Source organism: Dromiciops gliroides, chromosome 4 (genome assembly GCF_019393635.1).
Source record: "Dromiciops gliroides isolate mDroGli1 chromosome 4, mDroGli1.pri, whole genome shotgun sequence".
NCBI lineage: Eukaryota > Metazoa > Chordata > Mammalia > Microbiotheria > Microbiotheriidae > Dromiciops > Dromiciops gliroides.
Window position 1 is genome coordinate 111,800,233 of NC_057864.1, and position 25,464 is coordinate 111,825,696.

Sequence of the window (25,464 nt, forward strand, 5' to 3'; positions counted from 1 at the left end):
TTCAGAAAGACAATATGGAAGTTTGCTCTTGGTTTGTACCTTTGGAGTGGTGTTTCTAGCATGATAGAGAGTAAGGGTCATGAGTAAGTCAAGACATTTCCCTGTGATGTCACTGGCCCTCTTCAAAAGAAGAACATCAAGAAATAAGGGTCAGGGAAGCTAGGTGGCGAAGTGGATAAAGCACTGACCCTGGATTCAGGAGGACCTGAGTTCAAATCTGGTCTCAGACACTTGACACTTACTAACTGTGTGACCCTGGGCAAGTCTCTTAACTCTCATTGCCCCACCAAAAAAAACCCCACAAACAAACAAACAAAAAGAAGAAGAAGAAGGGTCAAAGTTGGTGAATCTGTTTGGTGCAGATAGGTACCCAGGGGCTGCACAAGTTTGTGCTGAGCCATCAGAGTAACTGGATTGGACCATTTCATAACAATGGAGCCATTCTCACGGTTTCCCTATCTGGAACCAGGCCTGAGCTTCCCTCCCAAGGAAAATACAGTAACTTTTTTTCCTAATGAGGCCCCCAAATTTCACTAGCTCGTTGTCACAGCAACACATAGGGGCCATGACTTCAAGGAACGATTAAAAATAACTGTTCCTAAGGCTGCATATTATGGATAAGGCCTCCTTTAGTGTGACCTTTTGCACTTGGCTTTATACCGAAACATATCTAGCACTTTTTCTATGGGCCCATATTTATTTTGAGGCCTTCCTTTCTGGCCATTGCCAAGCCACACCCCCTACCACAATGGCCATCCTGCTCATTCCCCTCCCCGACATCCTGGACTTTGCCCTTGGACCCTAACCTCTGATAGGTGAGCCTTATCTTGTCCATAACCATTTTCAAACAGATTGCTGCCAAACCATGCCAGTGTGCACGTATTCAGCTAAGGTCACAGACATTTCTAGGTGGACTTGACAGCTAGTTATGGTCCATACCAGTGTTAATCATCCTGAGCTCATTCTTCCTTTCTCTATGCTTTCTCCAAACCATTTACAATCATGTAAATGGATCCTTGCTGCTTACACCTGGTAAACCAGAGAAGTCCTCCTTTATTACTATGCAGTTTCCTCTTTTTCAACCTCTATGAGGGAAATTTTTTTTTAATGAGATGGGGAGAGGGCTACTGCATTTCTCAAATTATAATCCATAAACTCTGTAATACGGTGGAAAGAGTTCTGAATTGAGTCAGGGGCCTGGGTTCAAGTCCCATCTGTGCCACTTATTCCCTATATGCCCCTGGGCTCTTAAACTCTGTATGTGTATAATGAGAAAGCTGTACTGGATGTCTTTTAAGGTCCCTCCTAACCCTAAAGCTTTGCTCCTATGAACTGCAGCTGTCTACTTATTCATAGTCAGTTCTTTTTTTTTTTTCTTGGTAAGCCAATTGGGGTTAAATGACTTGCCCAGGGTCACACAGCAAGTACATGTCAAGTGTCTGAGGCCGGATTTGAACTCAGGTCCTCCTGACTCCAGGGCTGATGCTCTATCCACTGAGCTACCTAGCTGCCCCCTATTCACAGTTAGTTCTGACAATATCCTTACCTGAGGATCATGGGCCCACAATAAGAAGGGTGGATTTTGGTGCAGGCATCCTCCAACTGAAGCCTCTCCCCAGGGCTAAGGTCATAGGCATTCCTGGGTGCACTTGCCAGCCAGCTATAGTCAACCCCAGTACGAATCTTCCGGTATTCATTCTCCCTTTCTCGATGCTGTTTCTCAGCTTCCTTTATCTGCCAAGCCAGTTCCATCATCAGAGTCTCAAGCACCATCTCAGCTGGACTTCTGGGAGTCAGTTTGTGAGGGGTCTCACTCCACCGGAACCACGGAACCAGGGACATGACCTCTGTGTTGCTAGGGACGAGGACAAGGAATAGAAAGGCATACAAGTCAGAAGATGGTCTCATAATGAGATCCTCAGCCAGCATTGTGCCAATCTGTGGTGGTACATAGTTGGTTAGGGCACTGCTGCCCTAACTTTTTTGATTATACACTTCTATATGTTAAATAATTTGAGTACGTAAAGGTGGGCAGCTAGATGGTGCCTAACTTGGATGGAAAGACAACTGGACTTGGAGTCAGGGAGACCTAAGTTCAAATGTGACCTCAGACATTTCCTAGTTGTGCGACTTTAGGAAACTGCCTCCATCAGTAAAATGGGGGTGATAATAACACCAGCTCTCAGAGATGTTTTGAGGATAAAATGAGATATTTGTAAAGTGTTTTGCAAATTTCAAAGCGCCATACAAATACTAGTTGTTATTATTATTACATGCCATAATACCATAATAGGTGTATATTTATTTATGTAATCTCAGCCTCAAAGCTTATTGGTGTGGGACCCTCCTCATTAGTAGAGATCAATGTCATCAGCCCCCCCCCCCCAGCATGAGGGGCCGGTCTGAGTTGGTGAGAATGTGAGAGCTTCACTCCCAGAGAGATCTTCAAGCATCAAGTCTTTTCCGACACTTTTGGCTTCCACCTTCAAGAGAGAAGATGGAAGAGGCCAACTCTGCTTTCAGTTGATAAAGGAAAACACTATGGGAAGACATGAGAGGGGCTGGCAGTCTCTATCATGTTCTTATCCCCAGCTCACTACACCAGAGACTTGGGGGAATTTGCTCTGGGTTCACTATTCAAATGGTACATTACAGTAGAAAGAACTTTGGCTTTATATTCAGAAGACCTGAATTCAGATCTTCCTCTGACACTGAATACCCATGTGACCTTTGACAAATCACTTGATCTCCCTGGGCCTTGGTTTTCTTATCTATAAAATAAGATTGAATTAGACTGTCTTCCACAGGCCCCTTTCAGTTCTAAATCTACAAGCCTTTGAATCTTTGGTCCTAATCTCTCTCCTGAGCTCTATTTCTCCATCTGCCACTCACACATTTCCAATCCGATGTCCTCTAGCCGGCCTATCCAACCCCACAGAAAGAACACTAGTAATTCCTTGAGAAGGCACCTCATGACGGTAGGCAGGAAAGTTATGATTCCCCAAAGGAAACACTCTCTTTCAAAAACAAGGTGTGTGCCAGAGGACACAGAAAGATCCCTATTTCCTGGCAAGGAAAAATATTCTTGCCTGTTTTCCCAAGATCCCTTAGCACCCTACTCACTCTACAACCTCCCTCCCCTAGACTATGCCAGGCATGTGCTAGGGGAAACTAGCCTCTGGGCTTTGAAAAGACCAGTGAGCTGCCTACTCCCTTGTCCTGCTTCCTTTCTCCCCTACCTGGTACTAATTGCAGCTATTGTTTTCAGTGAAGTTCATGGGAAGGCTAATTGCTAACAGAGGGCCCTGGACTTTTTTTTCTTAAGGTCATCAGAGATGAGAACAAACAGGCTAGGTATGGAAGGAAAGGCAATTTGACAGCCCTGGAATCAAAGGATAAACTACACTTGTAAATAATAAAAAAGGGGATTTAATTTTTCCCCTATTTAGGACAATAACATTCTCATGAATTTTTTTGAGAGTATACCTTGAAGACAGAGCATTGGGCTGAAAGCTGAGAGGGCCAGAGACTCTCTAGCTTTTGGATGTTACATGTCAACTATAACAAGAGATAGTATGATATAGTGGGAAGGGTGCTGGAATTGGATCAGAAAACCTGGGAATTACTATTATCAGCAAGCTGTTTGCTTGCTTGCTTGGTACCATAGCGACTAGGTGCTATAGTACCAGATCTGGAGACAGGAAGACAGGAGAATCCTGTCTTGGCCATTGACTAGTTGTGTGATCCTAAACAAGTTATTCAACTTCTCAGACTCAGTTTCCTCATCTGTAAAATGAGGATAATAGTATCTCAAAGGATTGATGTGAGGATCGAATCAGATAATGTATGTAAAACACTTTGCAAATTCATATAAATGCTAGATATGATTATGATTATGAAACCACTCTAGGCTTACTCATTTTTTAAAAAAAGGAAGTTAGGTTAAAATTAAGGTCCCTTCTAGCTCTAAATGCTATGGTCAAGTAGAGGTTGGATGACCACTGTCTTTTTTTTTTTTTTTTTGTGGGGCAATGAGGGTTAAGTGACTTGCCCAGGGTAGCACAGCTAGTAAGTGTCAAATGTCTGAGGCTGGATTTGAACTCAGGTCCTCCTGAATCCAGGGTTGGTGCTTTACCCACTGCACCATCTAGCTGCCCATTTTTGGTTTCGGTTTTGTTTTTTTGGGTGACCACTTGTCAAAGATATTGTAAGGATTCCTATTTAGGCATGGATCATATTAGATGATCTACCAGCTCCTAGATTATTCTGTGACTCTCTCCTCTGCTCCTGGATAACTCCTTGTTGGAGAAAACTTTATTGATTAATTAATCCCCACAGCTCTGGTGACTATTCCTGCAATCCATAACCATCACACTTGCAGGAATAGTTTATACCATGGTGATTTACCTTTGCCCAACTTGCCCATCTCCCTCAGGGAACCAAACAAGATATTTCTGGCTGTCAGTACTGCCTGGTCTTAGGGAATTCAATTCCATCTTTCTGCTCCACCAACAGGAAAGTAATAGGATTAGAAGGAAGCCAGAGGATCCTCTGACAATGAATGAAGTAGAAAGGAATTAGTCTTTGCCAAAAAAAAAATTAAAAAGCAACAATAATGACACCAACGAATCATCCTTCCTTAGGGCACACGTTCAGACCCATGGCCATTTTCTGGTAAATTTGCATCGATCCCTGCATGACAGATGAAATTGCTAAGACAGCCAAGATGACCCCACTGTGTCCAATTATTTTGGATATGGGAATTTCAGCTGTCTTAAAGGCCATGTGGTAAGTTGTCTGAATCATGGGAACATAGTTGATTCAGTCTCATATCTAGACAGAACTTCAGTCGGAAAACTGAGCCAATATGCCTTACCCAAGGTATTGCCTGCGTAGGAAAAAGAAACAGGCCTCTATGTAAAAGGGGGTGTTCCTATTTGGTACTGACAGGTAAACTGACTAAACAGTATTAGGAATAGTTTAGGAATGGTTGTTTTTGCTTTAAAAATAGCTTTTATTGGCAGAATTCAGGATCATGGAATAATCTTAACATGCTACAATGTAGGAAAGGAGTTGCTGTATCTAAGTATTGACTTTAGGGAAGAATATATGGAGGAAATTCCACAGGGGAAAGGAGGGGATGTTATTATTCACTGAGTAGTTAACATGGGCTCCAGGCGGAGTATTGCTGGTGATTTGGTAGTCTGCTACCCTCCTCTTCAGGCAGAATTCAGAGCAGGAGAGACTCTATACAAGAGAGTCCTTAAAAGTGGTCTTTGGGTGGCACAGTGGATAGAGCACCAGCCTTGGAGTCAGGAGGACCTGAGTTCAAATCCTGCCTCAGACACTTAACACTTACTAGCTTTGTGACCCTGGGCAAGTCACTTAACCCCAATTGCCTCACTAAAAAAAAAAAAAAAAAAGTGGTCATTGCCTCAGTGGACTAATGCGATTTGATGGTATGGGAATCCCAAATTCCCATCCCCATGAGAATTGGATGGTTCAGTCTGAAAGCCAAAGAGAATGTCTCATGCCTATTCCTTAGGAGAGTGCGTTCTTATGTAACAAAAACAGTAGTTTACATTTATATAGTGCTTTTTGGTTTATAACACCCCTGCCAGGTAGGCAGTATATTATTATTATTATTTTTTTTTTTTGGTGGAGCAATGAGGGTTAAGTGACTTGCCCACAGTCACACAGCTAGTAGTGTCAAGTGTCTGAGGTCAAATTTGAACTCAGGTCCTCCTGAATCCAAGGTCAGTGCTTTATCCACTGCACCATCTAGATGCCCCACACCACCAGTTCTTTCTCTGGAAATGGATCACATTTTTCATCATAAGTCCTTCAGAGTTATCTTGGATCATTGTATTGCTGAGAATAGCAAAGTCATTCACAGCTGATCATGTCACAATCCTGCTGTTACTCTGTATATAGCACATTTTGCTTTGCATCAGCTCGTGTGAGTCTTTCCAGGTTTTTATGAGAGCATCCTGCTCGGTGTGAGTATTACTATACCCATCTTACAGATGAAGAAAATGAGTCTCAAAGATATTAAGAGACTTGCCTATGGTCACAGAGGTGGTATTAGAACTGGAAGCTAAACTTCCTAACTCCAACCTAGTTAACATCCTCCAACTCATCACTTTCTCACCTCCAATATCTAATCAGTTGCCAAGTCTTGTCATTTCTCCCCTCTGACTCTGCCACCACTCTGGTGCAGGCCCTCATCGCCTTACGTCTGAACTACTGCAACTGCCGCTGGTTGGGCTCTTTGCCGTGGGCCTCCCCACTCCTGTCCATGCTCTATTCAGCTGCCAGACTCATTTTCCTCAAGTGCAAGTCTGACCACATCACCCCTCTTGCCTCCAGGATCAAATCCAGTGACTCTCCCTTGCCTCCAAGGTCAAATGTAAAATCCTCTTTTGGGCTTATAAAACACTCCATAACCTGGGCCCTTCCTACCTTTCCAGCCTTCTTATACCTTATATTCGTCCTGTACTTTGCAATCCTTGCTGCTCCTTTCACATGTCTCTCCAGCTCCCTGACTCCATGTTTTCACTGGCTGTTCCTGATGCTTGGAACATCTCTCCCTCCACATCTCTTCCTCCTGGCTTTTCTAGCTTCTCAATTTTCCCTGGTTGTCAGGGTTCCCTTCTGAATTTCCTCCTTTTCTTTCCTGTGTATTTTATCCAAGAGTTTAGTTTTAATGTAAAACAGGAATCTTTATGCAGTTCCTGGAGAGTCATGGCTTACTGATCAGTCTCCTCCTTATCATGTTTACCTGTGAGCCAGACTTACTCATCTTTTGATGGGGAAGGAGCTAAAGTTGTAAGAATAAAAGCATGATCTCTATGCCTCCTACCTTTCTCATACACACTCAAGTATTACAAATGACAAAATCAATTCAGTGCGAGGACCATTAGACCATCTGCTAAGGGAAAGAGGAACTGCAAACTGCATTCGTGGAAGGAGTATCCACATTAATGAAATCATGGGCCCTATAAGTACTGATTAATAATAACAATTATTACCGCTTACATTTATATAGCACATTATGATTTGCAAAAAACACAAAACAAAATAATTGTGCTAGCCTCCTGAAACAGTGAATAATGAGCCCAATACCAGCTTATGTCACATTGAGTTTCAAATTAGCAGCAGGATGATGGACTTTTTTTGGGCAGGACAATGAGGGTTAAGTGACTTGCCCAGGGTCACACAGCTTGTAAGTGTCAAGTGTATGAGGTTGGATTTGAACTCAGGTCCTCTTGAATCCAAGGCCAATGCTTTATCCACTGCAACACCTAGCTACCCCTAGGATGATGGACTTTTAACAACGAAACAGGAAAATGTGAAAGACTGAGCACATAGTAGGTGCATAATAAGAACTCATTAATTGCTAGAAGTTGTAAGAAGAAAGCTATAGATGCCTATTATCTAGAGCAGTGGTCCTTAATTTGGGGTCAGGGAACTTTTTTCGGGGGAGGGGGGGCAGGGCAATGAGGGTTAAGTTACTTGCCCAGGGTCACATGGGAACTTGTTTTATAAATATTTTGATAACTGTATTTTAATATATTTCTTTTGGAGGAAGCCTATGCATTTATGTTTTATGCATTTTAAACATCATTCTGGGGGGCAACTAGGTGGTGCAGTGGATAAAGCACCAGCCCTGGATTCAGGAGGACCTGAGTTCAAATCCAGGCTCAGACACTTGATACTAGCTGTGTGACCCTGAGCAAATCACTTAACCCCCATTGCCCCACCAATAAAAAACACAAAACAAAACAAAAACATCATTCTGAGAAGTTCATAGGTTTTACTGGATTTCCAAAGGGGTCTGTCTATGACACCAAAAAGGATAAATACCCCTTATCTAGAGAGACAATAACCAGCGGCCAAAACAATGTAAATGAAAAGAACAACAACAATACAACTGAAATGGAAGCCAGGAAATTATATGGACCGAGTTTGTCCTGAACAAAGAGATAGGAGAAGACAGCACCGTTTTTTATGTGCAGATGTGGGAGACTATGGTTGTGGAACACTACAAATGTCAGACTCCCCCCCTCCCCCATTGAGCTCATTTTGCTCAAAAGGTTCCCCCCCCCCTTTTTTTTGCAGTCCCTTTATTTATTTGTTTTTGTGGGGCAATGAGGGTTAAGTCACTTGCCCAGGGTCACACAGCTAGTAACATATCAAGTGTCTGAGGCCAGATTTGAACTCAGTTCCTCCTGAATCCAAGGCCAGTGCTTTATCCACTGTGCCACCTAGCTGTCCCTTTCCCTCCTTTTAAAATTCTTTTTAGGAGGGATGTATAACATGGGTGAACTGGTCTATAGGGGCCATTCCTTGGAGGATTCACAGATATTCTCTGCCTTCTTCCTGTCAACTACAATGGAAGTTTAGGGACATCTTATGACTCATTCCTGAAGGGCTTGCACTGAAAAGACAGGGTCCCTTAATTGGCTATAGAGATTGGCATCAGAAATGCAATATCACCCAAGATACAGAAATCTGCTTTGTTCTTCCTACTCATGATCCTTCCCATGCAAAGGGCCTGCTGGCTTCACATACTGTGTATCTATAGAGCACCCACAGGGAGCACAGCCACTAAAGAGTGGACTAAGTCATTAAGTTCCAGGAGAAAGCCTTTTCTGATACACAATAGAGCAGCAGCATCTTTGCTTCCATCACCCTGGGTGACAGCAGCATCTTTGCTTCTATCACCCTGGGTGATACACTTTTGGGCAGGTGGGGTTTGTAAACATGTTTATTTTCAGGCTCTATGGTAACAGAGCTTCCCAGATGGCAGATAGAGGTGAACTAGGAAGTACAGGCATGAATTCTTCAGAAGAATTCTTCAGAAGAATTCTTCAGAAGAATTAGCAGTGAAGTTCAGAACTAAATGGGGGGGGGGGGTGGCAGGCAGCTAGGTGTCACAGTAGATAAAGCACTGGCCCTGGATTCAGGAGGACCTGAGTTCAAATGCGGCCTCAGACGCTTGACACTTACTAGCTATGTGACCCTGGGCAAGTCACTTAACCCTCATTGCCCCCCACCCCCCCAAAAAAAGAACTAAATAGGGAAGTTCATCAGATGTGAGGCTCTAGCCTTTGAACCACTTTAGAGAGCTCTTATCAGCCACCACTGAAGGGGCAGGTATTTTCCAAAGATCTGAGTTTATAGCCTTTCCTGTTCATTTCTCTTAAGGTAGCTCCATCTCATCAGACCCTACATAGCACACTTAATGTTAAATCAGTTGTTTAGTGTGCAAAACTGCCTTTGTTGAAATATGTCAACATCATTTCCACTAAAGTCCCCATCCACTTTGCTTGTGTTATATGATCCTGGGTCCTCAAAGGCTCTATCAGTGGATTAAAAGATCTATCAGGTTTTACTGAGTTAGAAAAGTTTCCAGTGAAATCCTGGTGATAAACTTTATGTTTTGGGGCAGCTAGGTGGTGCAGTAGATAGAGCATCAGCCCTGGAATCAGGAGTACCTGAGTTCAAATGCAGCTTCAGACACTTGACACTCACTAGCTGTGTGACCCTGGGCAAGTCACTTAACCCCAATTGCCTCACCAAAATAAATAAATAAATAAATGAACTTTATGTTTCTATTACTAAGACCAACCCTAGTTAAGTCTGGAGAAGCTTATCAACAGATTGAATACCAGGTGATAAATTTTTTGACTGCAACAATTCACAAAGGCTATATGCTACATTCTTTTTTTGTTGTTGTTCTTTTGATGGGGCAATAGGTTAAGTGACTTGCCCAGGGTTACACTGCTAGCAAGTGTCAAGTGTCTGAGGTCATATTTGAACTCAGATCCTCCTGAATCTGAGGTTAGTGCTTTATCCACTGCGCCACCTAGCTGCTTTCTTGAAGGATTGTAATCAGCACTTGTGGAAGGAATAACTACATAGATGAAACCACAGATTTTTGAAGCTTTGGGACATCATGGACCCCAAAACATATATAGGTAAGAATTAGAATTCCTTAGACTTCATCTAATCTGCAATGCCTTAATTTTTCAAATAAGAAAAGTGAAACTCAGAGAGGTTAAGTGATTTGTCCAGAGTTTGAACCCCCGATGCCACCTAGTCAGGAACAGCTCTCTGAACTAGCTTTTCCACCTCCAACATATAACTTCAAACAAATATCCAAGTGAGATTTCCATGAGCTCCCTCACTCAATCTCTATTTGTCTGTTTCCCAGCTTCCTCATGAATCCTGAACTTCATTTTTTAAAAAAACAAAAACAAAGAACCAGCCTCTCTCTCTTTTCTCTTCACATAGTGTCACAGATTTCAAGCCCGAAGAGATCTTGGAGGCTTAACCTAGTCAAGCCTGCTCATTTTACAAACAAGACAAAGGAAACTCAGAAATATGAAATGAGTTCCCCAAGAGGGGAGAGCTGGAATTCAAAACCAGGGCCTCTGACTCAAGATTCATCACTCTTCCTAGTAGGCTACATCTCTGTCCTCTCATCTTCTCTAAAAAGTACCCACCCCCTGCATCATCACCAAATGTGAACAGTAAATCTAAATGACAATTACATTTTGATTACTTTCACAGCAACCAGACAAGTTGCTTTTTGTGTATGTGTGTGTTTTTGTTTGTTTTTTTGGTGAGGCAATTGGGGTTAAGTGACTTGCCCAGGGTCATACAGCTAGTAAGTGTCAAGTGTCTGAGGCCAGATTTGAACTCAGTTCCTCCTGACTCCAGGGCCGGTGCTCTATACACTGTGCCACCTAGCTGCCCCGAGTTACTCTTAATCTATATAACATTTAGGGAGAGTTAAGGGTTTGTTGTTGCTTTTTTCACCCACAAACATATTAGGTTATGAGATGATGGAATTCTGTTAACCTGGAAAGGATAAGATTGTAGGAAGATAAATTATAGGATTCAAGCTTCTGGAAGGTTAGTTTATAAAAACACTTCAGTATCTACAATGAGGATAATGAGAGGAAAGGGGCTTTTACCACCCTCAGAGAACCTTTTTTGGTGCATATTAAATGAATGAGTATATACACACAGAACAGCAGCACATGAAAGAATGAAATTGGATAAGATGTGAAAATAAATGAGCTATATGAGTGAATTTTAGACACTGGGGAAGATAGTGGAATCTGTTTTCCCAAAGTTCTTAAAATTTGCTTTAAAAAACTTGCCTGGTAAATTGAATCTCAGTTCCCCATTGACTTTCATACTTATTTCAATGATGTTTTCTCTTATTTGTGATGGGTATGGAATGGGTGTGGTGTTGATGGTTGACCTTCCCCATAGTCCCAAAGGTCAGAATTCAAGGGCTATCTCTGATACCTCTAAAGATCACCCCTAGCTGGGTAATAATCTATTACCCTTTCAGGACCTCCAGACAATTATCTAAAACTAAATTGTTTACAACTAAAGGCTTTTGTTTGGGGTTGTGGAATTAGGGTAGGAAGAGGTGGTGGGAAGAGTAATAGGCTAGAGATATTGATGTAAAAGAAGGGAGGGAAAGAAAGAGGAAAAAAAAGATAGTCAATGAGAGATTAAGAATATGCAAAGGAGGGGCAGCTAGGTGGTGCAGTGGATAGAACACCGGCCCTGGATTCAGGAGTACCTGAGTTCAAATCTGGCCTCAGACACTTGACACTTGCTAGCTGTGTGACCCTGGGCTAGTCACTTAACTCCCATTGCCTACCAAAAAAAAAAAAAGGCAGGTAGCAGCCATTGCTTGTCCTTTTTTTTTTTTTTGCCAAATATGGTAACTCAGATGGGTAAGGAAAATTACTGAGTCATTGACACCTCAGTGTAAATTAGTGTAGGAGTTATTTTCTTCAGAACAAGAGGAGCTCTATCAACAAAAATATATTAAGCTCTTGCTAGTGGCTAATAGCGGGCTCCTTAAAAAAGAGGGAAGGTTATAGAAAAGATAGGTGGGGGAACAACAAAGACTTAACCAACCCTACAATTCCTATTTGGAAGGGGATTGTCCTATAATGACCATAGTCCCTAACAAGGTTGAGCTGGTCCCTGGAGATGGATGCTAGGTGCCCTTCCCCCTTAGCATACCTGGTCTACTTAAGAGAGACATTTTTTTAAATCAAATTAGAAGGGGGCAGGTAGGTGGCACAGTGGATAAAGCACTGGCCCTGGATTCAGGAGGACCTGGGTTCAAATCCAGCCTTAGACAGTTGACATTTACTAGCTGTGTGACCTTGGGCAAGTCACTTAACCTTCATTGCCCCCCCCCCCAAAAAAAAGAAGAATTGCATCAAATTAGAAGGAGCTGGTAGAGTTGACTTTCCTTGGCAAAGTTAGATCAGAAACATGGTTTGTTACAACCACTTGTAAGATCATTTTCAATCATAGATTTAGAGTTGGGATATATATGTGTGTGTGTGTGTGTGTGTGTGTGTGTGTGTGTGTGTGTGATATCTGGTCCTTCCCATATACACACATGTGTGTATATATGCATATATGTATATGTGTAATATAGAATACATGAGTGTATAGAATATATATGGTGTGTGCTATGTGTCTTATATACATAATTACATGCACACACATAGATATAATTAGATATAGATATACCACTTTCACTTAATAAAGGAAGGCACAGGCCCTAAGAGGTGAGCATTTTTCCCAAGATCATGGAGGTGGTAGGTGGCAACTCTGGGCTTTGAACCAGTGCCCTCTGCCTCCAGATCCAGCACTTTGACCATTGCACATTTGCTCCCTGGGCACAGTATGACTGACCCCCATGGAAGGCTGAGCTTTTACCTGGGGTGGGGTTAAGGGAGGCTCCAGATGTTTTATAGTCATCCCTGTCCCTCGCCTGACCTCTCCCTCCAGGGTCTGAGGATCTTGATAGATAAAGGCAGGGTTCCTGTTGTGGCTATTTCTGTCTCTAATTCTCAGTTTGCCCTGAGAGGCTCAGGGCTGGTCTGATTATGTTCTTAAGAGGACAGGAGGGAAGATGAGGTGAGGGGAGAGAAAGACAGCTGGCAGGCAGGGAAGACTCCAGAGAAGTGAGAGGCTTAGTTTCCCCGGGGAAACAAATGTTCCAGTTCCTGTAACTATTGTCATTGGATTTTCCAGAGCCTTGAAGTAAGTGGAAATTGAAAACAATAACAAAAAAATAACTTATATCAATGGATAGATAGCCCAACCTGGAGTCAGGAAGATTCATCTTCATGAGTTCAGAGCAGGCATCAAATACTCACTAGTTGTGTAACCTTGTTTGCCTCAGTCTCCTCATCTGTGAAATAAACTGAAGAAAGAAATGGCAAACCACTCTAGTATTGTGTCTGAACCAGATTAAAATGTCATTGGGAGGGGCAGCTAGGTGGCGCAGTGGATAAAGCACCGGCCTTGGATTCTGGAGTGCCCGGGTTCAAATCTGGCCTTGGACACTTGACACTTACTAGCTGTGTGACCCTGAGCAAGTCACTTGACCCCCATTGCCCCGCCAAAAAAAAAATGTCATTGGGAAATATTTGACAAAATAAATAAAAACACAATAAAACATAGATAACACTAACATGTGATTTTCTAAGCCAATATGCAGCCTGCAAGCATCCTTTTGTACTTTTTAGGGGCTAGCATTTCTATTTGAATTTGCTTGCTCTAAGAGGAAGTGATAAGGAGTAAGTTCCAGAGATGAGAGAGCCTTGTGCAAAAGAGTACAGAGGGGTGTGAAATATCTTGTGTGAGGAACAGTGCAGCTGGCTTGTCTGGACCATAAGATGCATGAAAGGGAGGGATTTAGAATCAACCTGAAAAGGTGGGTTAGAGTTTGTATTTGCGCTAGGGGCAATGAGAAGTGACTGAAATTTAGTGACATCATCAGATAGGTGATTTAGGAATATCAGGTTAGCAATTGGGTGAAGGATTATGGGAGGAAGAAAAGATTGTCACCAGAGAGATCAATTAGGTGGGCTACTGCACTGGGCCAAGTAAGAGAAGGTGACAGTTTGAATTAGAGTGGTGATTGTGTTTGTGGAGAGAAGGGGTGATATCAGAGCAATGATGGGGGAGTGGGGGAAGAAATGAAAGACTTGGCAATGGATAGGATATGGGGGTGAGAAGAGGATAATTTAGGAGCTGAAGATGATTCTGAGGTTGAGAATCTGCGTGATTCAAAGGATGGTGCTGCCTTCACCAGAAGGGGAGAAGTTTCTAAGATATAGTATAAATATGAAGAAGCAGTTTTGTCACTGTAAGTTTTTTCCCTTTATAAAGTGAAAAATATCAGCACCAAAGGTAAACCACACAACTCTTCTGTGCCCATTATATTTCCTGCCTTTGAGTGATTTTTGTGTGTGTGTGTTGGGGGGGGAGCGGGGAGCATTTATTAAGCACCTACTATGTGCCAAGCATCATGCTAAGAGTTTTACATATATTATCTCATTTGATCCTCATAACAATCCTGTGAGGTAGAGGCTATTATTAAGCCCATTTTACACTTGAGGAAACTGAGGCAGACAGAGACTAAATGGTTTGTCCAGAGTCATACACTGACTAAGTGCTTAAGGTAGAATTTGAATTTAGGGCTTCCGGACTCCAGGTCCATAATTGTAGCCACTGTGCTGCCTAGCTGCCTGGTATAGGGGTGGTAATTGCCTGCAAGGTCAATGAGTCTGTCCTCTACCCTTTGCTGCCTCGTGCTCCTTAGGTCTCCTCATCTGCTTTCAAAAGTCATGGAGTCGGGGCAGCTAGGTGGCACAGTGGATAAAGCCCCAGCCCTGGATTCAGGAGGACCTGAGTTCAAATCCGACCTCAGACACTTGACACCTACTAGCTGTGTGGCCCTGGGCAAGTCACTTAACCCTCATTGTCCCCACACCCACACCCCTCCAAAAAAAAAGTCATGGAGGCCCTGGGCTTCCATGATTGAGGAGGAAGTTCATTTGATTTCTTGGCAGTTTTCCTAGCAAATGGATAGATTAGGCGGGAATAGTGGGGAGAAAAATCACTGAGATTGTTTCTTGTAACGATTGGAGTGACGCCATCTGCTGGGGAGTTACTGTAGGAAAGCTCCAGGGCAGCTAGATGGCACAGTAGAAAGAGCACCGGCCCTGGAGTCAGGAGGACCTGAGTTCAAATCCGGCCTCAGACACTTAACACTTACTAGCTGTTTGACCCTGGGCAAGTCACTTAACCCCAATTGCCTCACACACACAAAAAATATAATAATAAATAAATAAATAAATAAATAAAGGAAAGCTCCGCTATGAGGAGAAGGTGTCTGAGGTGCAGGAAAAATAAGCCACTTGCCCAGGCATGCACTTAAGAAGTGGCATAATCAAGATTCAAACCAAGGTCCCCTGGTTCCAGATCCAAAAATCTTTCCTCTATATCACACCTTTCCTCTCCTCTCCTCTTCTCTCTTTCTATTCCCTACTCCCTTCTGTCTTCCCTTCCATTCCCTGTTTGCTCCTGTCGATGCTTCATTTTCCATCACCTGTCCCCTCCCTCACAGACTGTACCTTCTTTTCTGCTTATTTTTAAATATCTCTGAGGAGAAGAATGGCTCCTTCACTCCATGAAACCCAAGAGACCATGCTACCAGCTGTGGCTCATTAGGTAGGTTAGAAAAATCAGCTATGTGCCCCAAGGGCAAGGTGGAATTTTAGTGTTTTCATTTCTCTTCGGTTACGTGGTTATTAAAAGTCAGGGCAGGGAACAAGGGAAATCACAACAATGACAATAATAGCAAAGTTTTCTCCTTTGCGCATGAAGAGGGGTGCTCTGGACATTTCCAACAAGGCACACCCATTGAGTTGTTCACCTGGTCTTGGATATGGATCATACAGTTATCCACAGCCATGGCCTTGTCTCCTTGGGAGCAAGAACTCAAGAACTTGGGAACAAGAGCTGGCTAGTAGCCTGGACCAGGGATGTAAATAACCTTCTTCTTTTCGTGAATATGACTAGATCACATAAGAATCAATCCTTCCTTCTCCTTTATTAATACCAACTTCCAAGCAAGAGAGCTAGACTTCAACAGACACTTATTCAATAACAACTATGTCAAAGCATTGGAAGCCAGATATGATCTAGAAAGAGTCCTGGATTTGGATTCAACTCTAATACCAATTCTAGTACTATAGGGAACTCATTTCCTTTCTCAGTGCCTCAGTTTTCTTTTCTGTAAAATGAAGATAATACTACTTAGACTACCTACCTCCTAAGGTTGTCATGAAAAAAAGTGTTTAGTAACCTTGAAAGGCCATCCAAATGTGAATTATTATTACCATTATTATTATTATTATCTCTTCCATTATATGGGAATTCCATAATGGAATTCCTAATGTTTCTTTCTACTCCTGTATAACTCTTTATCCCCCAGGACAGGGTTCTGCATTTAGTAAAAAGTGTGGGACTGATTCATGGACCTGGTTAACTTCACAAGTGAGCTTTTACTTTTTAATTTTTTTTAACGTAGGAAGGTAGGCTGAGAAAAGACCTTTCCAATAGTCACTAAAAAGGACCTGATCTACCTGGCCTGGTCATGTTCTGTTGTCACCAAAACTCATAGATATTTTTGCATGAAGGAAGTAACCACTCATCAAAAGGGCTGGGAAGGAGGTTTGGGGGGTTGGGGGGGGTGTTATCTTTTCCCTTACTATAGGAAAGAAAAAGAGTCACAGAAAAATTGATCACTAAGCCAAAAGACTTGAAGTGATTCATTGCAGACAGTCTTCATTTACTGCTAGCAATAGCAATAGTGTAACCAGGGCTAGGGTGGCTGGACTGGCTACCACAAAATATAATCTTGGAGGGGATAGAATAAGCTTCTTGAAGAAAGGGGCCTTATTTTTTTTTTTTGGTCTCTGTAGTCTTAACAGTAAGTAAAGTGTCTTCAACATAGTAGGTATTTGAAAAAATGCTTATTGTTTTGCATTAGAGGGCATGTCTCACTAGGAACCTTTTGAAATACAGACAAGCTTTCTCCATGACCTAGAGTTACAGCTGAGACTTCCCAAACCACTTTGACTCTTCATTTGGATCCCAAATACCAGCATGGGCTCAATTCTTCTCAAAGCACCTCTGCCTTCAATGCCAATATAAAGTAATCATGCTGTGGCTTTATGGTCCTGGGGAAATGGCCGAGAACACCATGGAAAATCCAAATATCTCAACTTATATCTCTTTGCTTCACCCTTCATCCACAAACTTTGATCTGAGCTGCTCCCAAGAACTGATGTGAGTCTCTTTTCATAGGATCATAGTTTTAAAGTTGAAAGGGACCTCAGCAGACCATCAAAGTCTAACCACCTCGATTTACAAACGAGGAAACTGAGACTGAGAGAGTGACTTCCCCAGGGTCCCACAGCTAGTAAATGTCTGAGGCAGGATTTCAATTTAGGTCTTTCTGACTCCAAGCCCAGTACTCTATCCACTATGATTCTTAACCACCTCTTCTCCTGTGTCTAGCCCATCTCTGGGATAGCAAAGGCAAAAGGACAATCAAGGATATTGGATAACCATCAATCTGGCTTTGCTGTACCTGAATGATAAAAATCTGAGTTGACACAATTTCAGTGACACATGATTCAGGGCTCCCAATCAAGAACTTGAATTAAATTGGTGGTATCATGGTAAGTGTTTAACAATTGGCTCTTTGAAAAAAAAATGTCTAACAGACACACTTTTAAATTTAATCTGCATCATTAATATATTCAACAAAACAACAAGTCAAGCCCTTGATTAGCATTTGCCAATTTCTGAGGTAGAAATGCTCACCCTGAAAATTTAACATTCTGCTCTAGAGAGTCTATGCAAGCTTGTTCCAGCATATCTCTGAAATTAATCAAAGTGAACATTTTCTCTAAAATTTACCTGGACCACATACCCAGCCTGAATTTAGAGAAGTATTTTAATAGGTCTCTCCAACTGAATTGCTTTCTCCCAGCTCTTATCAACCATACCACCCAGGAAGCACCCCTGTCTAGAGGAGAGGAAGGTGACTAAGAAATTGTCTGATCCCTGAAGCCTTCCCCAGAGCTGGACTAAATGAGATGCTAACTTCTGTCCCCCCTCTATCCTAATTCTGCTGGTTGCCCAAAGCGTTTCTCTGGGCACAGATGTCTAAGTGGGCAGACTTCTTACCTGAGTTTCTGAAGTTAGCTGCAATAGCTGGCACCTGCTAGGCAGAGAGGGTAGAGCACTTTTTGTTTCGAGTTGTGAAGAAGGGATTGTCTGGATCCTTTCAAAAAAAGGCAAGAAGGTATTGTGAAGCCATGATAGGGGAAGGAAGAGTGAGTGAGCTTACAAGGCAGAGTGTAGCTTCCTAATTAATCTTTTAACTAAGCTTCTTCCTTTCCTCCTTGTTCCTGCTGCCTGCTGCTTCCTCTCCCTTTCTGTCTCTCTCCCTCCTCGTGAAGGGGAACAATGGGCTAGGTAGGAGAGAATCCCAGGCAGCAGGGCTGTGGCCGTGTTGCTTGGTCTGTCTGTCTGATTGTCTGGTTCTTTTTCTCCAGAAGAGTCCTGGGAGGTTTGACTCACAGTTTCTCCCTGATGAACTGCTGGCCACATCCCAGTTCGTGATGCTCAGTTGCCATGGAGACTCACCTAAGCCTCTTTAGCTTTGAGAAGTCTAATCCAGGGGGATGGGGAGAAATGAGGCTAACTGAGGCAGGGGCCTGAGAAGACCTGAGACAGAGCAAAAAACAAGTAGGGCAGGGCGGCTGGGCAGTCTTGAGGCAACCCCTACTGATGGGACAACTGTTGTCCCCTCAGAGTGCTGTTTGTTGTTGTTCAGTAGTTTCAATTGTATCCAACTCTTTATTGATGTAGGAGGCAAAAAAGGGATAATAGAAAAACCTAAGATCCAAGCTCTAATTCATATATTAGCTCCAAAAGGGAGTTAGATCCCAGTTAATGGATAACTTACAAGTCAAAATGCTAGGTTCTTGTACCCACAGTGATCAGCATCCATAACGGACCAAAATGGGTCAGGTCAAAATAACAATAAAGGAAAAGACAAGGCTATAGAAATTCTAAAGAAAAATTTTTATACTTTGAAACTAGCCATGGGAATCAGAAAGAAACATGCACAGAAAAGGCCAAATTTGTCCCCAGATTCACCTTATGATGTATAAACCCCCAAAACACACCTCCACTGAAAAAGGTACCCGCTTTGGGGGTTGGCTTAGGACCCTAGGAACTCCAAATTAGGATAAGCCCTCCCTTGAAACACCCCTAGGTGGAAGATATTATAATGAGTAGGACAGGCCCTCCCTTATGCCTCCCCAAGGTGGAGATGATTATAATGAGACTGATAATCAATTTATCTATACTATAAATATAACTGTCTTTTCTTTCACTCTTCGAGAGATACCTTTCCAATATTCTGGTTCTCTCCCTGTGGTCACCCACAGTATTGCAATAAAACTTGGGAAACTGAGTCACTGAGTCTTATAATTCTTTTGGGACAATCATTTTGACCCCAAATTCTAGCCCACATCATTTATGACCCCATTTGTGGTTTTCATGGCAAAGTTACTGGAGTGCTTTGCCATTTCCTTCTCTCCAGCTCATTTTACATTATGAGGAAACTGAGACAAGCAAGGTTAAGTGACTTGCCCAGGGTCACACAGCTAGTAAGTGTCTAAGGCTGGATTTGAACTCAGGGAGATGAGTCTTCATAATTCCAGGCCCCAAACTCTACCCTCTGTGCCACCTAGCTACAAAGAATAGGGTCTGCACCTGAGGATTCTTAAGCCTATGTCAGGATTGCGTTCTTTAGTTCCTTCTGGCCTCAATCACCATTTAAGTCATTCACACTGAACTCCCCCACCCAGTAAAGATGCAATATGAAGGTGAGGCTTATAGCAAGGTTCACACTGACAATACCTCCTTCGGGCTCCTAACCAAATCCATCATTTCCAAGCCTCAAATATTTCTCCTTATTTGATGGTGACCAGAGGGAGCAGCTTGGTGGGGCAGTGAATAGAATGCCAGACCTGGAGTGAGGAATCCTCACCTTTATCAGTTCAAATCTGGCCTTAGATGTTAACTGTGTGACCCTGGACAAGTCACTCCACCCTGTTTGCCTCAGTTTCCTCATCTGTGAGATGAGGAAAATAGCAAAACACTCCAGTATCTTTGCCAAGAAAACCCCAAAAGAGATCACAAAGATTCATATGCAACTGAAACAACAACAAAAAGGTCAGATGTCTCCACTTGCTCCCTCTGAGAGAAAATAATAATCGGTCAACAAACACTATCCAAATGTTCCCAACAAACAGTTTTACTAGAACAAGAAGAATCAGAAGTTCTGGATTTGAATTCTTACTCTGACACCTTCTAGTAGTCACCTTGGCTAAATCACCTCCCTGAGCTTCATCTGTAAAATGAGGGGATTGGACCAAAAACCTTTGAGCTTTCTTCTAGCTATAGATTGATGAATGCATGAACCTATGACCTCTTGGTGCCCCCATTTCTCCATCTGTAAATTGAGGGGGCTGCACTAGATGATCTCTCAGGTCCTGTTCAGAATTTGTGGTTTTGTGAAAGGTATCCTAATCACATGGTCACCGATTTAAAGCTGGAGGATTCTTTAGAGATCATCTAATCTAACCCCTTGGTTTTACAGTGAGAAAAGTGAGTCCCAGAGGGGAATTAACTTCTTCACATAGATAGTAAGCGGCAGAGTCAGGACTGGAACTCGGATCTGGCATGCTCTGCTGCACATACTTCTTCCTCACACCTGAGAGACGTGTGTGGTTGGATGACATGTTTTCACCAGTGTCACTGTGTATACCCTGTTCCTCAACATGGCTCTGCCTCCTCTCCCACCTCCTACCTCTCTAAACCCAATCCATTTTTCAGAGAAAGCACAAGGTCCTTCCTCCTTTGCTAAAGCCTTTTTGGATTCCTGCCCATGGTGATCTCCCCCTTATCTGAATTCCCAAATCACACAGCAATTGTGGGTACTAAAACCCAAGCCTCCTGCTTCCCAATGCACTATACCTTTGGTAACCAGGATATATTCCCTAACTAAATTGTAATCTCCTTGAGGGCAGCGGCTGAATCTTTTACTTCTTTATATCTGCTACAATACTGGTCATAGAACTGGGAATATAATAAATATTCAATAGACACTAATAGAATTGATTCCTGGCTTCAGGGAGTTTACAATCTAAAAAAGGCAGGAGGGAGGGTGGAAGGGGGACAGAACTGACTCTTGTGAAATGAATTATGAATTCTTTTTTTTTTTTTTGGGGGGGGGGGTGATAATCAGGATTAAGTGACTTGCTCAGAGTCACACAGCTAGCAAGTGTCTGAAGCAAGATTTAAACTCAGGTCCTCCTGACTCCAGGGCCAGCGGTACTCTATCCACTGCATTACCTTGCTGCCCCAAATTATGAACTCTTAAAAGACAATACATCAGGGGGCAGCTAGATGGCGCAGTGGTTAAAGCACCGGCCCTGGATTCAGGAGTACCTGAGTTCAAATCCGGCCTCAGACACTTGACACTTACTAGCTGTGTGACCCTGGGCAAGTCACTTAACCCCCATTGCCTAAAAAAAAAAAAAAAAAAAAAAAAGACAATACATCAGCAAGAGCCAAAAATACTTCTCAGCCAGATGAGTCCTTAGCAGCTGAATAACCAAAAAGTAAAAGAGCAATCAGCTCCCTGGTCTACATGCTTTGGATGATAACATAATGTTAGCCAATAATGAGAGGAGAGGTTTGGCTCCAGGAGTCCAAATAAGAATGTTATATGCCAACTGAGGCCTCTTCCTACCTTAGCCTCTACCCCCAGTGGAAAAGGTAAAAGCTACACTCGGCATTTCTCCGCCATCCTTCATCATGGGCCTACTTGTTTCTTGCTGTTCTTCTGTCATTCAGTTGCTTATAAACTTATTTTATAATAGACACCGGGTAGTATGTAATAAGCACTAAGTACTAGGCACTATTGATTCTAGACTATGGTTTAAAAGGGAAAAAAAAACTCAGTACAAGGGATGGAGTATATATAACAAGGGCTAGAAGCCAATAAATTAGGGAACATGAATTAAATGCCTGCTGTTCACCAGCCACTATGCTAAACACTGGAGAAATAAAGTCAAAGGTAAAAATAGTTCCTGCAGGGGCAGCCATGTGGCACAGTGGATGGAGCACCAGCCCTGGAGTCAGGAGTACCTGAGTTGGGGTCTGGCCTCAGACACTTAACACTTACTAGCTGTGTGACCCTGGGCAAGTCACTTAACCCCAATTGCCTCACTAAAAAAAAAAATTGTTCCTGCCCTGCAGGAGCTTACAATCTAAATTAAGGGAGACAATATGTACATATATAGGCATATAAGGATAAGGATAAAGACTGAACTTTTGATCTCATTGATAATAGGAGCTCCTAGCTGAGGAAACTCCCCCTATCATTACAGAACTAGATGTCTTCTCTGCAAATTGGAGTCTTAGAGAATTAACCTAGAGCTAGGAGAGTTTAAGTGACCTATCCAGGGTCACACAAACTAATGTGTATTGGAGGCAGAATTTGAACCCAGATCTTTCTGGTTTCTATGCCAGCTTTCTATCCCCTATGCTATTATATCTCTCATATAAGTATATGCATACATGTACCTATCTAATATATGTATCTATATCTACATGCACACACATATATTAGGTATAATGTAATTTGAAAGGAGAGGCTCTAGACACTAGAGCCGAGGGGTCAGGAGAGGCCTAAGGTAAGGCTTAAACTGAGCTTTAAAGGAAACTAGGGATTCTGAGAGACAGAGACAAGGAGAGAATGCATTGCAGCCATGAAGGAGAGCCAGTAGAAAGGCGAGGGCAATGGAACATCATCTATGAAGAACAGTGAGCGGGTCACTGTGGGTGGATATGAAGTCTGGATAGAAGGGAGTGATCCACGGTAAAACTGGAAGAGTAGGGTAGATCCAGGTGGTGAAAGCTTTAGCTACCAAACAGAGTAGTTTATAGTCGATCTTGGAGGTGAAAAGGAAGCAGTCAATGGTGTCTGTTGAGCTGGGAAGTGATAAGGACAGAATTGCCATTTAGGAAAATCAGTTTGCTGAGATGTTGCATCCCCTGGTAATCCCCTTGAGAGCAGAGATTGTTTTCTTCTTGCTTTCTATCTGAGCACCTGGCCCTGCACATAGTAGATTGCTTAATAATATTTGTGGGAGTGGATTGAACTCTGCAGACTGTCTTTGGATCATGGGGGATGAGGAGGGCTCTCCATTCTGGAGGGCAATCCCAAACCAGAGTGCCTTCCCCTACACATCCTGACCCCAGCTCCTAGACAGGGTTAAGGCCTTTGGAAGGGTCCAGTCCCTCTTAGGGATCCAGTCAGGAACACTGAACAGGATTCCCCCACCAACCAACCACACACACACACACACACACACACACACACACACACACCCCTTTCTGAGGCAGTAGTGCCAAGGATATTGACATGATGCTATAGAGGGATTACCATTATGGCTCCAGGGACACCAGGGAAAACAATCAAATATTCTAACAAAGTTTGGGCCCTTCTTTGTCCCCCAACTCTAGCCTTTATGGTGCGAAAGGCTTTTGGTCCTGTGAGCTTCTCAGTTCCTTCCATTCCTCAGTGTGACTACCCTCTTTGCCTTCACAGATATTATAAGTACAAATAAGATCATATTGGGAAAGTGTTTTAAGCTACTAGAAAGAAAGTTTTCACTCCAAGGTAGAGTGGGACTCTGACTATGATTCTTTTTTTTTTTTTTTTGGCAGGGCAATGAGGGTTAAGTGACTTGCCCAGGGTCACACAGCTAGTGTCAAGTGTCTGAGGCTAGATTTGAACTCTGGTCCTCCTGAATCCAAGGCCAGTGCATTATCCACTGCTCCACCTAGCTGCCCCCCTGACTATGATTCTTACTGGGAGTATAATGGAAATGGGCATAGAAACAATTAAGTTCCTCTATTGATTGATTGACTCAACTGACCCCCATATTCCTAAAAAATGGAACTGATTGATGCCAGTAGTCTAGGGGCAGAGTTCCAGAAAGCAACACAAATCTCAACTCTCTCATCTTTCTCAGTCTCCAACTTTTCTGTGGACCCTTCAGGAAAAAAGTCTTAGATACTCCCTGCTTTTCTGCCCAGCCTTCTCTGAACAGTTGTTCAGTGAGGGTTTAATATCTGCATTGATGGCAAATTTATTTTTGATTCATTTGCCTGCAGGGGGCTTTGTGATTACCCTAACTGAGTGAGAATTTGTACTGGGAGAGGAAGTTGGGTTTTTCACTCCCCAGTAGGCATCAATGAAAATCGCTGATCTGTGGTTAAATATTCTACGATGAATCCATTGCAGAGACACAAATGGAGCCCAAAACCACTGCACAGATGGTGCTTGATGAATAAATTGGTTACGTGAAGTTAGAGAGTGAGAAGAAGGGAGAGAGGGAGAAGGGGGAGGAGGGGAAGATTTAAAACATTATGATAGAGAGGGAGGGACAACTAAGGGAGGGAGATGAAGGGAGAGAACAGCCCTTAGCCAGATGTCAGCATTGCAGAAAGGATAGAAGCATCTTTATGGACTGCCTTTTCCTAAATCATTTGGGAGGAAGAGAAGATTTTAAGAAAAGCTATTTGAAACAAAGCAACATTCACTTGGCCTGAGGTTGCTAAACCATTTGGAGACAAAAGACCAGGGCTCAATTCTAGTTCTGTCTTACTTATTGCACAAATATAGGCAAATCACTTAACCTGTTAGGTTTTTTATTTGTTTGTTTGAATCTGTAAAACGAAGGTATTTCCAAGGTCCCTTTCCCCTCTGAATTTATAATTATATGACCCTACCTGGGTGTCCATATCTACATAGACCCCACTCACATGGACTCCTCATATTTCTTCCTCAAAATCCTAATATTGGGGCAGCTAGGTGGCGCAGTGGATCAAGCACGTGCCCTGGATTCAGGAGCACCTGAGTTCAAATCTGGCCTCAGACACTTGACACTTACTAGCTGTGTGACCCTGGGCAAGTCACTTAGCCCCAATTGCCTCACTAAAAAAAAAAAAATTAAAAAAAAACCAACCTAATATTTCCTTTCCTCGGTAAAAAAAAAAAAATTGCTCATTATCAGGAATCACAGAATATCAGAGGTAGGAGTCATCTATTCTAACCCTTACCTCAACAAAAATCTCCCCTCAAATATCCTTGACAAATGGTCATTCAGTTTCTGCTTGGAGACCTCCAGGGAGGTAGCAACTAATACCTCCTTAAATAGCCCATTCCTCTTCAGAAGATTTTTGAGTAAAGGGGCAATAACCATTCCAGTAGACCTCCTTACTACTTCCTCTTCCACTTGGTCAACATGAAGCCATGACTACATATATGACCCTACTGTTGCTATTGTCCAGGGGCATCTTGGGGCCAGCCTATTTGTTCCTGCCTAAAGTGAAGATGTAAGAGAGATGGAAAGGCCTACACTTTGATCTTGGGAGCTTTGAATGTCAAGAATATTG

At 42.7% G+C, this 25,464-nt stretch overlaps 1 protein-coding gene across 1 annotated transcript in view; it reads right to left on the minus strand.

Annotated features, from left to right (window-relative positions):
• RD3 (RD3 regulator of GUCY2D) overlaps nt 1-25,464 on the minus strand; it is an 86,240-nt gene that overhangs the window by 5,548 nt on the left and 55,228 nt on the right. The window contains 2 exon segments of the mRNA XM_043963192.1: nt 1,547-1,855; nt 18,106-18,202. Coding sequence (XP_043819127.1) covers nt 1,547-1,842 — 296 coding nt within the window. The 5' untranslated portion in view covers nt 1,843-1,855; nt 18,106-18,202.